The 16,560-nt window shown below is 37.8% G+C and overlaps 2 protein-coding genes across 2 annotated transcripts in view; one reads left to right on the top strand and one right to left on the bottom strand.

The window, feature by feature from the left end:
• Window positions 1-3,444, bottom strand: part of Mcm5 (Minichromosome maintenance 5) — a 51,771-nt gene extending 48,327 nt beyond the window's left edge. Inside the window, exon 1 of the mRNA XM_083137731.1 lies at window positions 3,260-3,444. Coding sequence (XP_082993857.1) covers window positions 3,260-3,414 — 155 coding nt within the window. The 5' untranslated portion in view covers window positions 3,415-3,444. The remainder of the gene's footprint in view (window positions 1-3,259) is intronic.
• A 1,056-nt stretch (window positions 3,445-4,500) lies between these two features.
• The window catches only part of LOC145999924 (uncharacterized), a 36,984-nt gene continuing 24,924 nt past the window's right edge, over window positions 4,501-16,560 (top strand). Inside the window, exon 1 of the mRNA XM_083137207.1 lies at window positions 4,501-4,597. Within this exon, the coding sequence (XP_082993333.1) occupies window positions 4,562-4,597 (36 nt within the window). The 5' untranslated portion in view covers window positions 4,501-4,561. The remainder of the gene's footprint in view (window positions 4,598-16,560) is intronic.

Below are 16,560 nucleotides of genomic sequence, written 5' to 3'. Positions count from 1 at the left end.
ATGGAAGTAAGTTGTGGTTTCCAAGGTCACAGTACCGTGAGTACTCATTTGTAAGGAATTATATCATGAAAATTGGGATGCACCGAACCAATGACCTACTCAAGAGGTACACATACTGCCTATGTAAGCATTCAGGAGTTTAATGGTAATGTAAAGGAGCAAAACTTGATCCACTTAACCTAATCATGTAAGCATATTCAAATGAAACTTTGGACTAGAAATCTTTATGCCTAACCAATAGTACTTATCAGTCATTTTTAATACTGTTTCTATGCAAAAATGTGTGGTATGATTTTACAATACCAGAAAACGCCATAATTCAAATATTCACTAATTATGGAGTCCTGATCACCCACCTGCAGTTAAGATTTGGTGCTCACGTGTAGAAATTGTAAAATAACCTTGTCAATTACCACGATTATTCTTGATATACAAACAGCGATTGGGAGCCATGTTTTCTGATATGAACAAGTGAGTTGTTCATGTGAGGAAGATGGCGTCTTACGTGAAGGGAGGAATAAATGCTTGTCACTAAAGTGCTACGAAACTGACATTTTTTGATGGTCCGTGGGGAACAAGTTTACAATACCGGATCACTCTCCAATTTCTATGAAATTTCGCCTACTCACTACTTGTGAACTCCTAATCACGAATCTGCATGTAATAATTGGCGGTCGAGTATGGAAATCGGAAAAAAACGAAACAAACTATGTTTTCTTAACGTAACACTACCATAAAAACAGTAGCTCCACGGAACACACCATTTCCCCCGAATGGGTGTCACTTATCACACAACACTTTAGCAACATAGTGTTCTGAAGTCACGGGAGAGAGATTTTTCATGTTAGGCAAGACAAGGTATTAGCTAAAATATTAATTTCTCGGTAAAATTTTCGTATCCTCAAAACGTATTTCTTCAATTTTACAGGAGAAAGTACGTACCGAAATGAATTTATTTATACTTTAGGAAGGTCTTGGAAGTTTGTTTTCACCTCCTTGAATTTTTTTTGCCGTTAAATCCTGTAATTTTCGACATTAATGTCACACCGATGCGCGAAAGCTGTTCCCTTGATGTCAGTCTACTACGTGAACCAAATATTTGCGAGTGTTTCATGACGTAACAACTGGTCAGTGTTTCCAAATGCGCGGTTTTGTAACTGTGTAACAGTTCTAGGTTTTGTAACTGTGTAACAATTCTAGAACGTAAATAAACGTGAGTTACTGTTCATCATTTCTGATTACGAACTTGCGACAACATGACGTGCACAGGATCAGTGGAGTGCTCAATGTGAGGTTGATGGGGGTTATAACCCCCCCCCCTTTCGCCCAGTATCTCTAAGGCTATTTATGAATGGTTCGTGGGGCTATTTATGAAATGGTTTGTGGGGCTATTTATGAATGGTTTGTGGGGCTATCTGTGAATGGTTCATGGGGCTATTTATGAATGGTTCGTGGGGCTATTTATGAATGGTTCGTGGGGCTATCCGTGAATGGTTTGTGGGGCTATTTATGAATGGTTCGTGGGGTTTTCGAAATCCGAAAAAAATTCTAATTTTGAAAAACAAATTTAACTGTTTGCCTAACCTAACCTTGCCATGCATGGTTCGTGGGGCTATCCGTGAATGGATCGTGGGGCTATTTATGAATGGTTCGTGGGGCTATTTAGGAATGGTTCGTGGGGTTTTCAAACCCGAAAAAAAAATTCTAATTTTGAAAAACAAATTTAACTATGTTTGCCTAACATAACAGAACCTAACCTAACCTTGCCGTGCATGGTTCATGGTGTTTTCAAACCTGGAAAAAAATACAAAATCATTAACACGAAAGTAGGTATTTTTCTATGAAGAAGGTTGCAACACTGCATAACCACTGATCATGGACTACGCGTCAAGTTTTCTCCGCCATATCGTGTGTAACGCAAGCGAAAGCAAACAAAATAAAGGTAAATTTCTCGTAAGGGACAAACGTATTTCATCAAATTTACAGGAGAAATTACTTACCGAATGCAGTTTCTTTATACTTCTGGAAGTTCGGGGAAGTGTTTTCTCGCATCGTTCATTGAATTTTGACGGTAAATCATCTATTTTTCGATATAAATGTGTGACCGATGCACGGAAGTTCTTGCATCCATTTACTTCCAGGTGGATGTAGCCTGTGTGTGATGACGTAATCCTGGTCAGTGTTTCCAAACACGTGTTTTTGTAACTGAAGAAGATACGTTTCCACAAATGGTTTGTGGGGCTATGTGTCAATGGTTCGTGGGGCTATGCGTCAATGGTTCGTGGGGCTATGCGAGAATGGTGTGTGGGGCTACGCATATTGTTTTCGAAACCAATTTTTAACTATTGTAACCTATAGTGACCCTACCTAACCTAACCTTACCGGAAATGGTTCGTGGGGCTATGTATGAATGGTTTGTGGGGCTATGCGTCAATGGTTTGTGGGCTACGTAGGTATTTTTGGGTGCAGTTGGGTGGAAACACTGCATGCTGAGTACGGTAGTGAAACTGTGATCGCCATTTTGCGTGTTACCGAAGGCAAAAAGAAACGAAGAAAACTTACTCAATATGTCGCAAATAGAGCTTATTTCCGTGAAATAAGCGAAATGCCACCTTCAGCAATGTTTCTCAATGCAGAATACGTAAGTACGAATATTCAAATTAAATAAACTAGCAAATTTCAGCTGTTTGTCCCATACGAGAAATTTACCCTGAAATTTTAATAATTTCTTTGTATTTATGCTAATGGAACCTAACCTAACCTCGTAGGCATTCCTCGTCTGACGTCAATATTCAAGGTAGCAAGATTGTTGTGCATAAAGGAAGACCATTATCGAATTTGCGAAAGAAAGATGGTTCCGAATTGCTGTGTATGGACAATGACCGTGGTAAATGCCAAGGTTATTTTACAAGTTCTACACGTAAATGTACAATTTTAGCAAGTGACCGCCAAATATGAACTACAGATACGTCATCAGGACACCGAAATTACTAAGTAGGCGAAATTTTATAGAAATTGGAGAGTGGTGAGTTATAGCTCAAGGATACTCGACATGCTTTCATAAGATTAATTACTTGGGCTCAGCGTTTGCTGCCGGTGGAGGCGCATTGTTGTTCGGATTTCATTTTAACATGTAGGTCCATTTATAATTAGCCTATCTGTGCATAAAGTGGGCTTATAACGAAAACTCAAAACTCGAGATTAATTCCTTATTATGATAGCCGCACACTGCCATAGCCCCAGAGTGCAATATGCTTACCTATACTTGTAATTGAAGTTTCCTTCGTGAAATTTTCGTAGGAAGTCCTTGAACTTTTTCTTCACCGTATGGAGATTTACCGAAACATCACTCTGTTGATCATCAGGTATAAAATTATCGGAGAAAAACACGCCAGGATCATCAAAACCTTCCATTGTGCTCAAGGTTCCGGAGTAAAATTTGGCGGCAAATGAAGGCGCGTAACGGGCAGTGTTGTCACATTATAGTAAATTTCCCTTTGGCAGGAAAAGTCGACTTTTAAGCCAAGAGGGGGAAAAAGGGAAATTCATGGATTGATTGATTTGTTTTATTTCACCGATTTTAGCTTTTCTATGATTACACTTCGCTTCTTGTGCCACTTTTGGGTAATTTGCGAAGATTGGGATGAGTGATGACAGAATGAAATTGATGAATGGACACTCATAAACGTGCATGCCCCTGGCTCCGTAGCGAGATACGCTAACCACTCCGCGGAAATTCGATGGAAAATACCAAGATAATTTCAGATAAACAAGTAGAAAGAGAATAAATTTCAAAACGCGCTTTTGTGTGTTAAGTATATTCATATGTATTCGTAATTTCATATTTTTGTGTTCAGTTGTCTGACAATTTTTTCTATTTGAATAGTGCAACACTAACGCATAGATTTCGTATTCGTGCCATGGATAAATTCACTTTCTACCGTCGCAACGTCATCACGGCGAAGTAGGGGTGTGCAGGATAGAATTTTTAGGATCGGGACGGAACATTTTTTAAATCCCGACATTCGGGACGGGGAAAATTTGCAATTTCCCGACAAAGTCGGGACGGAAAATGTTCCAAATTTCCCGAAGCTCTGGAAATCTGGAATTCTACACGCCATTTTCACTTTAAGTGATTGTTTTTGCATTTCTGGAATAAAAACTAACAGTTTCCGATAAGTTCCAGAAACTTACAATGCAGAAAACGTCGACAATTAACGACTTTTTATAATGACCATTCGGTATTTCCAGACTTCTCGGGATCCCGAAAAGTCGGGAAGTCATTTCCGGAAGTCGGGATCGGGATTGGAAATTTATTCCCGGTCCCTACTTTTCGGGATCCCACACACCCCTACGGCGAAGAGAAGAGGGAACCACAGATTTGAAATAGAGGGAAACAGAAAAGAGAAAGACGCAAACCTGGCAAACACCACAAAGTGGCCACACTCACAGACTCAAAAAAATGAACATGTTTCTGTGTGTGTGTATCAGGTGTGTAACTGTGTATGTTCTGAAAGTGAAGTAATGTTTACTCACACTGTTCCGTAGAAATATATAAAATATGGGAAAGAGGAAGAAATGTGAAAAGAAATATTTGGTAAGTTCTTTTTAAAATTCACTTGTTAGTTGTTATAGGTTCTGTTTGTTGGACCGGGAACTCTGTGTATCCCCGGTAAAAGTGGCAAATATGCGATTTCGCCCGAACGGATTTCTTCATATTTACAGGAGAAACTACTTACTGAAATCAGTTTCTGTATAGATTGTCCAGCGAAAAGAATAGACTGTTGCTTCAAATGGGCTTTTACTTTCCCTACATCCTCCCTCTTTTTAAATATTGTTTTCGCTACTGAGCGCAAAGGTGAACACACTTTCTTTTCTTTCGAATGTAAAACGCTATTCTGGAACTGGTTAAGCTTTCAGACCAGCAAAATTTCCTTCCAGCAGCGCGTGCTTTTAATTTTGTTTGTGAAGGGGCACGTGAACGGAGGGGAACGGCGAGCCCAGCGTTGTCGACTGCTTTCCACCCCACCCCCTCAGCCAGTACCGCGGTAGACAAAATTTCTCGGAAGGAGAGGGTGACTGACCGTTGGTTTCGACGAGGAATGACTGTGGCGGATCTGTGCGTTGGGTTGTGCTGTGCTGTAAAAAACTGTTGGTTTTAATACTGAAATATGAGCGAAAGTAGTGTAAAGAAGAGAAGGCGTGGTGAGGTTCTCAAAAGTAAAGAAAGGCAAATAGTAATGAATATTTTTGTTTATTTAAAACAGAAAAAACCGGATCGCAGTGTAAGTTGGTTAGCCAGCGAGACGGCGAAAGCAACTGGAGTTTCTCGGGCTACTGTGTATACAATTCTGGGCGAGGTTTCTCAAGGTCCTCTTGAAACACCAGGTAACAAACGACCCAGGAAAAGATCGCCAATTACAAGTAGAAATGTAAAATATAATGATTTTGTCAGAAGTGCTGTGCGACGTAAAGTTCACGAATTCTTTTTTAAAAACAAACCCCCAACACTTAATTCTGTTCTTTTTGCTGTTAATTCTGACTCCACATTACCGAATTTTAAAAGATCAACGTTTCATGTCTTTCTCAAAGAACTTGGCTTTTCGTATGAGAAAAGGGGCAACAAGACCATGTTAATGGAAAGAGAAGATTTAATTTCTCTTCGCCATAAATATTTAAGAGAGAATAGGAAGTTTAGGCGTGAAAATATAAATATTGTTTACACTGACGAATCCTGGGTGAACACCGGAACCTCAGTCAATTATGAATGGAAAGACAAGACAATTACAACTGCAAAACAAGCGTTTCTGGCAGGTCTTTCCACTGGTTAAAAAAATCCAACATCTCGCGGAGCGCGATACGCTTTAGTGCATGCGGGTAACGAACACGGTTTTCTGCAAAACTCCCAACTTGTGTTTCAGTGCAAAAAGAATACAGCAGATGCCCATGATAAAATGGATGGAGAAACGTACGAGATGTATTTTCGTGAACAGTTGCTCCGCAATCTCCCTCCAGGATGTGTTATTGTTGTTGACAATGCCTCTTATCATAGCCGCAAGCAAGAGCCAATGCCGACAACCTCGTGGAAGAAGAATTATTTAAGAGAATGGTTGAAATCTCATGGCATTCGTTATGATGACGACATGTTACGGAGAGATCTTCTGGAACTTACAAATATTCATAAAATTAAGCACGATAAGTATCTGATCGATGAGATGGCAAAACAGATGGGGCATACGGTGCTTCGTTTGCCCCCATATCATTGCGAACTGAACCCGATTGAACTTGTGTGGTCACAGGTTAAGCATTATGTGCGGTGTAACAATACTCCATTCAAAACTAAAGACATTGAAAATTTAATCACTGAATCATTTAAGACAGTAACAGTTGAAAACTGGCAAAATTACGTAAAACATGTCATGGACATAGAGAAGGAAATGTGGAATGCAGATGAATTGCAGGATGACGTTGATCAGATAATAATCCACTTGGGTGAAGATTCCAGCGAGAGTGATGATCTGACAGAAGAAAATGATTCTGGTGATTATTCTGCAATGGAAGGAATTAACCCTCTGGAGTGACATGTGAGAGAAAAGTAAGTTCATTAAGAATTATTCTTTCAGTTTATGTAATTTTGTGAATTTGTTTCTTGTTTTTAATAATAGCTCACCGTGAACTTATTTCTTCAATTTGTACGTACCCGCGATTCAAGCGCCACGCACGTTTGTTTGGTCTTGTACTTTCACTGCCAGCAGGTCCGTTACTCGCCCCTGCGGCAAGCGGCAACGCTGTTCTCATATACCCAACAGTCTATTCTTTTCGCTGGACAACCAATAGCATTGTCGAAGTTCTTCGAGGTATTTTCTTTCGCGGAAACTGAAAACTTCACCATAGAATGCTGCAGAACAATATAATCACTTTTTATGGAAGGAACTTGCATTTTCTGTAAAGCGACAACATTATGCCGTAGTTTCCATTATGTACCTGCAGGTGGCGCGACTGTCGTGTCCGTTTACCCACTGTACTCCCTCGAGAATTACATCGAATTTTCTTTTAATCGACAGAATTCAATGTTTTACATAATGTAAAAGTGGTTCCAGCTTTAGGAAGGCATAAATAACTGAGATATTTGATGCCAAAGAATGGCCCACATAAGTTGAAACGTGAATTTCAGACTATTTTCACTGCTTTTTGTTAGTGAAAACTGTTTGTATGCACACTAAAATAGCGAAAGAACACGTCGAAAATAACTATCAGTACCAAACCTAACTACGTCAAATTATGGGTGCTGTTGTGGAAAGTCGTTTTGGGTGTTATATTTTCATTTGCGCAAAGCTCTCTGGCTGTTCTGCTACACAGTAAAGTAACACGCTAAGGTAACAGACGTACTTTACTTAACAATAACAAATTTCCGAGAGCTAAAATCAACTGAAAACGTTCATAAACAACAAAATCTTGATAAGCCATGCAAGATATTTCACATTTCTCAGGGGTGCCCCCCAAAATAATGTCGTTGCGCTACCTCCCCCCCCCCCCCCAAATCATATCATTTTCGCCCTCAAATCATATCGTAATCCCCACAAAGTATTTAGTTATGACAGTGCTGAACACTAGAGTACTACATTAAGCCACTTGCGCTCGCTCAAACTCGATCGAATCACCCACGCTCGAATGTATAGAATATCAAATATCATTTCAATGGGTAACGGTTCAGATTGTTTTATAATTTCTCCTAGCACAAAGACCAATTATTGTAGAATTTTGGAAATCATTGTCACACGAAATTTGAACCTTCCTTAAACTAATGAGCACTGTTTGGACTCGAAAAAAAATTATTTATGTTGAAAAATAAACTTGAAAATTACCTTAGGCACTTCTCATGGACAAGATATTCTCCGTCGACACGCGACAGTAAATATTGTAGAAGCATGGGAATGAATGTAGAAGTAAATCTGAACCTTAGTATAATGCATTTAGTTACTTTATGTTAATGCTAAGGGAACCAAACCTAACCTGCCTAACCTAACCACGAAAGCAAATATTGAACAAAATCTTAAGTAATCGCTAAAACTCCGCAGTGTGTGTTAACAGACATACATCAAAATCGAACCATGTAAAAATTGCATTCGTATCATGATGAAATCGCAATAAAACAAAAGGAACTTGGGCCTTTCAATGTGACAATAATCATACCAATATGTGTAAAATTAGTACTGATAGCAGGGTTCCCACACACCTGGAAAACCTGAAAATCTCGGGGAATTTGAAAAAAATACAAATCTCAGGGAAAATCTTGTAATTGATTAATGGTTCCCAATGAAGCAAAACTGAGGGATTATAATATGCTCCTGTCTGTGGATAATCCAGGCTGTTGTAGCATTTATCTTTCAGCAAGGAACTCATATCTATTTGTTTCTATGTTTCTTATTTTTAAATGTGATTCCAGGGCTGGTGACCAAGTGTATACCCTCATAAATTTTGTGCTTTTTAAAATTTAATTAACCGATTTCGATCTTTTACATGACGTAAAATATATTTCAAGATGTGGAAAACTCATAATAAAGATAACTTTATGTTAAAGTTAACCAGTGTTCATCTGATTTCCCTTATTAGGGAGTACTTTTCAGTTTTTTCTTCCTTCTTTTTTACAAAAAGACATCTTGAACAATGCAAAAAATAGTTTTAAATTAATGCAAATTGATGTCAGGAATTCTGACAACTTGATTCCTTTGACAAAGATTGATATTGGAATTGGTGCCAAAGCTGCTTTGGAAGCTAAAGAGGTGAATGAAAAGGAGAAGCTTATGTTTTTTACGAGCTGCAGAATTTTTCCAAAGCGATGTGCTCAGTGCATGGAAGACCTGATACAGGAACTTCTCAGGAGAAAGAGAATGAAGGCTGTAACTGGTGCTAAAGTAATTCGCCAGTTTAAGACATTGTTGCACAATGTCAGTAGTGAAAAGGAATTGAAAGAGAAGTTTTGTAACTTTTCAATCAAAACTGATTCACTAGGTTCTTTTTTACAGGTGTCATGAAGGGCATGGATGACTTCTCTGAGTTATGGAGCACTTTTAAGTTGGTTTTGATTTTATCACATGACAATGCTTATGTTGAAAGTGGGTTTTCTGTAAATAAGCAGGTTTTAATAGAAAATTTGAAAGAAGAGAGTGTTGTGGCTATTTGGCAAGTTTATGATGCAGTGAAAGTGGTAGGAGGAGTGTTAAATGTAGAAGTAAGCAAATATATGATCCAGAGTGTTACAGGTGCACATATTAGATACGAAGAAGCATTGCAGAAGATGAGAAAGAAATGTAATCACATAGAAAACAAAAGGAATGAAAGAAACTTAAAGCAAGTGAGACCCGTGCTTTACAAGCCAAACAACAAAACATGCAAGAAGAAGCAAAGGCAATTGCAGAACAATTAAAAAAAACTTGAAGCTTCTGAGAAGTAAAGTTTCTTAATTTGCTGTATCGGACATTAAGTACATTTCTTGTTTTATATTTCAGTCTCAGTAACTTATTATTCCTTTTTAAAAGCTGTACTAATAATTGTCACTTCATTTTTACATGTTTTAAAAATTCCAATAATTTGTTTGTCTTCACTATTATTGTATGCATTACAGATTAATTGATATTGTATCCATTTATAAACATCTATGAAAAGTGAAAATATTTCAATGTTCTATATCAGATATGTTGTTTCAAGTTCTAGAAAACTGGTCATCTTTGTTCTTAATTACATGCAAAGAAGTGTAATTTTATTTTATTATTGAATTAGTTTTGTTATTTGCATCAGAAAACAACAGTAATAAAGAAGGTGAAGATGGTATGGCTATGAGGGGAAATGGAGGAGGCCATTGTAAAATTATAGTAGTCATTTACTGTGCATTCAATACTCTGGAAAATTTTTTAGGATTCTGGAAAACTAAGGGAAATCTCAGGGAAAATGGATTTGGAGTTTGCGTGGGAACCCTGTGATAGTTTCAGCCCATAATAATGTATTCATTTTCATCTATTGCTATGTATTGGTCAGATAGACTAAATTACAATGTAACATTGAGATGATGACTATGTTCACTTGAGTTTCAATTTCACTGCGTCTTTCACTTCACGAAGCATATTTGAAGGTCCATATACCAATCGTTTGTCTATTCAAGCTTTATTCGCTCGAGCAAAAAAGCCTTGATGCAACACTCTACTGAACACTATACTTGATCTGTCCCTCCTTCCTAAACAGGGGTGCCCATTACTCAAGACCGCCCCTAAAATTTTTCATCATAATTCTCCCAAAATAGTTTGGATCAATATGTAATAATTGATGTCTATTTGAATTAAATACCATGTTAAACTGTCCATATTTTTTAATTGTTCGATTTTCGAAAAGAAAAAAAATAAATAAATAAAGCTAGCACATTGATTGGTTAAATGTAGTAAATTAAATTATGTAAATGTGCATTTAAACAGTGTATGTGAGTGAGTTTATAAAACTCACAATTTGAGTATTTAACACAAATTGATACACAACTTAAGATAAAGGTAGAAAATTCAACATTGGCAAACCAAATGACATGCTCCAGCAGTATGACCAATTCCATTATTGTTTCACAAGACATTACAGAACCTAGCTAGAAATTGTTAAGCTCAGGGCGATAATATAATACAGTTCCTCTTTCAAAGAACTCCCCCCCCCTTTCCATTTTTTTAGGATATATATACATATTTATTTGAGTAACCCATAGCAATAATTGTGTGGGTTTTATCTTCAGTCCAAATTTAACTTGTTGAAGTTAAATTTTTATGTGACAAGAAATTATAAATGCGTATTCAATATATTTTTCTTCCAAATGAAGCAGTATTCCAACGCTAAGCATTATATTTCAATAATTGATGTTATTAATAATGAATATCGAGAATCTCGCTTATGTGTTGTAATACAGCTTTAGTATAAAACTTCACATTCACCTCAGTAAAGCTCCAAATGTGCATTGCTGCAACACATTATTGTGAGCAAGAAAATTTTTCTTATGATCCCGAGATATGTAGTCTTTTTCCAGCTTCTCTTTGGCACGTTCGGGGTCGAACACTTGTGGATATCATATTGCTAAATACAGTCTCCAAAATTTAATGCTCGTACTCGCTCTCCACTACAGAAATCCCTTGACATCTAAGATTTGACACTTTATCAAGAGCTTCCTATTTCCCCTTTAAATTTAATACTCAATTCTAGCACCAAAATTTCCATGCAAATTTGGACTTACTGTGCATATTGCCTCCTCCAAAAAGCTAATACTCAGTCTCCACACCATAATTTCCGCAACAGTCTAAGACAATAGTAATACACAAGAATTGGATCCCCTGCCCCCCTATGTAATGTTCAGTCCCCCTCTAACTAAAATACCTGCCCTAATCATAAGACCTATAGTTGGATACTGTCCCCTCCCCCCAAAGTTTAATTCAGAATCTCTCCTCAAGAACTAAGACCTAATGTGTAGGAGTTGGATATCCCCCCTCTGATAATTCCCCTAAATACTTTCTTTTCTTCATCTAATGGATTAAATATGGTGCATTTAAGGTGTAAAATTTTTACATATATTTTGGAAAGATTTATAAATGTGAAATTTTATATTATTTTAAGGGTTAAAATTCCCCCCAAAATCTCGGCACTCCTGTGTGCACCCCTGACATTTTTTTCACACTGTGGTTCATAAATCATAAACAATGCGAAAGTTTCTACTTTCTCGGAGGTACAAAGTGTCAAGAGTGCCGTATTATGTTACGTTAGCACTGAAATCTGTAATTAAATCAAGTTAGATTTTCGTCGAAATTTTCAAGCGTGTACCGTCGATTACCGCCCTTCCCTAATAAGTGTACATACCGAAACAGAATCCATTACCTTTGTAAAACTAAAATTTAGGATACAAAATGAAGAACATAAGATACGTTGTGAGAAACTATTTACAACACACAGCAAAGTGTGCATCTAATCTAGAATTCTCCCATGTACAGAAGGTTGTTCGCTTTATATCCGACCATTTTTGAGGGGTACTCACCTTAAGAGATACCACGCCACCACCACCGATCATGTTCTGTTGGACCCCCAGCATTGTGGACTATCGCCCGGCATCGCAGTTTCCATTGCAGCAAACTCCGGTGCAGGACAGGCATGGGAATTCTGTCCCACTTCTCCCTGCAAGCTTTGCATAGACCATCCAGGGTGCGCGGGCGCCGATGTTGAAGACGACGTTTCAACAGTCCAAATGCGCAAAAATCCATTGGACTGACATCTGGGCTTTTCACAGGAATGTCTTCAAACGGAATGACAAGAATTCCTAATTCCTCTGCCATTTCCTGATAAAAACGGACTGATGTTCTGGCGGTATGACTCAAAGCCTTGTCCATATGGATCATCACCTGGTTCGCGTCCATTCCATACAATTGTGGGATGTCTCTCCGATAGATAGGTGTCAGAATGAAGTCTTGGAAGTATCTGGTATTCACCTTCACGTTTTTGTCTACCTTGTGTATCATCAACTTACCCTCATATCCGAATCCCGTCACAACCATAAAGCCACGAGGGAAACTTTCCCTGCACTGACGAACAAAGTTGCTGCGCCCCTTGCCGTCAATGTCACGATATGTGACACTTTGCTTGCAGCCCTTTTCCTGGTGGTTTTCGTGGGTGAATGTTTCGCAAGGAGAGCCCGTTGTGTGTAACGGGCCACAATAGCTTTTGCAGTAGTCACCCCGAGTGTTTCACAATGCGTACGTATGAAAACTTAGCATGGAAAAGGGCCATTACGTAACCCTCCCAATATCAGTTGATTTTCGGCGCCATTTGATAACATTCACTACCAACACTCATGCACCTACAAGGTCAGACACAACACTGCTCCTGCCAGCAGACCCATAGTTCCAGCATGATATGCCAGGTGGCAGCACCAAATCGAAAATGGTCGGATATAAAGCGAACAACCTCTGTATAACCAGATTCCAATTACTGTTCAATTGAAGGGTTATGTAGCAAGAAACCTGTATCTCCGAACATTTTCTCAGTCACAGTAAGTTTCAAATGTCTCATACCATATACCAATGACACTTGGTACAAATATGTATCAGCCAGGCATCAATGGGTTTAGTTAGTTTGATCACCTTTCTTCTGTGCAATTTGTAAAAATCGTTACACACTTGGAGCTCTTACCTTTTTTTATGTTAAAAAAATATTTGGCACACCTAGTGGAGTTAAGAGTGGTTAGCACAGCATGCTACAATGCCAACGATCTTGGGTTCGAATCCCGGCCTAGGCATGAATGTCCTTCATTAATTTCATCATATCATCACTGTTCCTCATCTTCGGAATTATCCAAGAGTGGCAGAATAGCCAAGTAAAATAAACCAAATCAATCAATCAATAGGAGTTAAGAAGAAAGCATTCAGAAGTTACTTCAGTACAATGAGGCATATGCAAATATAAGTCCCGTTCGACGAGCCACACAACTGCAAGATGCATCTGAGAGGAAACACGTGACTACCAGCTTCCGGCTTAAGATCATCTTAGCTGAACCACCAGATGACAAAAAAAAAAGTCATACGCAGTCTGTGAATGAAACTAGTCAATGTTCTTACCTTACCATCCGGCTCTACAGCTCCTGGTGGGCCTTGGCCTGTTCCACGACGTGCCTCCAGTCTTCTCTATTTTGTATTCTTCTTCCCCATTATCTTATTTCCATCTTCTCCAGGTCCTGGATGACTTCATCCCTTCATCTTGACTTTGGTGTCCCTCTTCTCCTCTTTGAGTACATTCTTTCTTTCATTATCTTCTTTGGCATTCTTTCCTCTCTAATTCTTTCGACGTGTCCCATCCATCTGATTCTTTGTGATTTTATGAATCTAACTATATCTTGTCCATCTATTTCTTCGTTATTTCTGATTCTCCATTCACCATTTGTCCTTATGGGATAGAATTTCCTGATTATTCTTCTTTCAAGAACTCTCAGGTGGTTTTCATCTTCCTTCGAGAGTGTCCACACTTCAGAGCTGTACGTAATTACTGGTCTCACTAACGTTTTATATTCTTTCATTTTAGTTCTTGCTCTTGAATAACTTTAGGTTGGCGTAGTATGCTTTGTTACCTGCTTCTGTCCAAAATTGTTTTGCGTATTTGATTGTTGTTATCTATTACCATTCCCAGGTATTTAAAGCTTTGAACTGTTTCCATTTCTATATCCTCTATATGTATGCTGTGTATTTGTCTATATCTGCTTTTAGGTGACACAATCATACATTTTGTCTTTTTGGTGTTTACCGGTATTCCTACTTTCTCTGTTTCTTTTTGCAGTTCTTGAAATACTTCTTTCATTGAATTTTATGTCCTTGCAATGATTGTTACATCGTCTGCATAGGTGCAGACTTGACTAGTCTTGGTAAATATAGTCTGTCTTTTGTTAATTGTACTAATGGCTTTATGAAGTGCAATGTTGAAAAGGGTAGTTGACAGCCCATCTCCCTGTTTTACTGTGCTGTTGATGTCAAGAGGAATACTTATCTCAGTAAATTTCTCGTATCGGACAAACGGCTGAAATTTGCTAGTTAATTTAATTTGAATATTCGTACTTACGTATCCTGCATTGAGAAACATTGCTGAAGGTGTCATTTCGCTTATTTCACGGAAATAAGCTCTATTTGCGACATATCTAGTAAGTTTTCTTAGTTTCTCTTTACCTTCAGTAACACGCAAAATGGCAGTCACAGTTTTACTACCATACTTGGCATGCAGTGTTTCCACTCCACTGCACCCAAAAATACCTACGTAGCCCCACAAACCATTGACACATAGCCCCACGAACCATTTCCAGTAAGGTTTGGTTAGGTAGGGTCACGTATAGGTTACAATAGTTAAAAATTGGTTCGAAAAAAAATATGCATGGCCCCACACACCATTCTCGCATAGCCCCACGAACCATTGACACATAGTCCCACAAACCATTTGCAGAAACGTACCTTCTTCAGTTACAAAAACACTTGTTTGGAAACACTGACCGGGATTACGTCATCACACACAGGCTACATCCACCTGGAAGTAAATGGATGCAAGAGCTTTCGTGCATCAGTCACACATTTATATCGAAAAATAGATGATTTACCTGCAAAATTCAATGAATGATGCGAGAAAACACTTCCCCGAACTTCCACAAATATAAAGAAACTGCATGCGGTAAGTAATTTCTCCTGTAAATTTGAAGAAATCTGTTTGTCCGATATGAGAAATTTACCACTTATCTCATTTCCAATTTTAACTTTTGCTATTGTATGTTCAGTGATAATTTTTATTAGTCTCACTACTTTATCTGGGTAGTTTAATTGTTTCATGATCTGCAGTAATTATTTTCTTCTTACATTGTCGAAGGCCTGTTTGAAATCTACAAAAAGCATGTAGAGGGTTACATCATGTTCATAGTGCTTTTCTATTATCTGTCTTGTTATGAATAGTTGGTCTATTGTACTTCTATTTGATCTAAATCCACAATGATATTCATCTAGTATCCTCTCTGTGTAGTTCTTTATTATCTCATTTAAGATTCCTGATAGTATTTTGTGTGTCACATTCAGTAATGTTATGCCTCTGTAATTTGAGCATTTCAATTTGTCTCCTTTTTTATGTATAGGACATATGATACTGATTCTCCATTCTGCAGCCATTTTCTCCTCATTCCATATACTGCTAATGAGCTCTGTTATTTCTTCTATCATGCTTCCTCAAGCATTCTTTATCATTTCAGCCACAATGTCATCACTTCCAGGGGACTTGTTGGATTTTACTTTTTTGATCATATTCTCTATTCCATCTTTCCTAGGTGGTCCTATATTAATTTCTGTATTTTCGTTCATCTCCTTGTATATGTCTATTGGTATCTCTTTTACTTCTTCTATGTTAAGTTGCTCATTGAAGTATTCTACCCACCTGTTGATCACTTCATTTTCTTCTGTTATTATTTCGCCTTCTTTATTTCTGCATCCTATTTTTTTTGGTTGGTATCCTTTCGTCATTTTGTTCATGGCAGCATAGAGTTTTCTGGTTTCAGTCTGTCAATTGAAGTGTTCAATTTCTACTATTTTACTCTGTGTGTCTTCTACTTCTTGCAATATTTTATATGCTTGTCTTCTCAGATCTCTGTATTTCTCATAGTTATTCCTAGTTTTCTTTTGTAGCAGTTTTTCTCTTGCTGCATTTTTCTTCTTTATTGCATTTCTGCACTCATCATCAAACCACTCTTCATTTCTTCTGGTCTCTTGCTCTCCTATTACTTGTAAGGTTGTTTCGGTTAATATATCTTTTACTCATACCCATTTATCTTCAATTGATTCTTCTTCTTTTATTGTTTCTCTTCTTTCTAGTAACTTCTTCTCAATACTTGCTTGATACATTCCTTTAATCTCTTTATCTTTAAATTTATCTGAATTCCATTTCTTCCTTACATCTCCTTTTCTCTTGTACATTTTATTTAACTTCTCTCTAATTTTTCATTTTACAAGAAAATGATCTGAGTCGCAGTTTGGGCCT

Source organism: Lepisma saccharinum, chromosome 16 (genome assembly GCF_977018435.1).
Source record: "Lepisma saccharinum chromosome 16, izLepSacc3.1, whole genome shotgun sequence".
Classification (NCBI taxonomy): Eukaryota; Metazoa; Arthropoda; class Insecta; order Zygentoma; family Lepismatidae; genus Lepisma; species Lepisma saccharinum.
The sequence above is the reverse complement of the archived record's forward strand: the minus strand, read 5'-3'. Positions and strand labels throughout refer to the sequence as shown.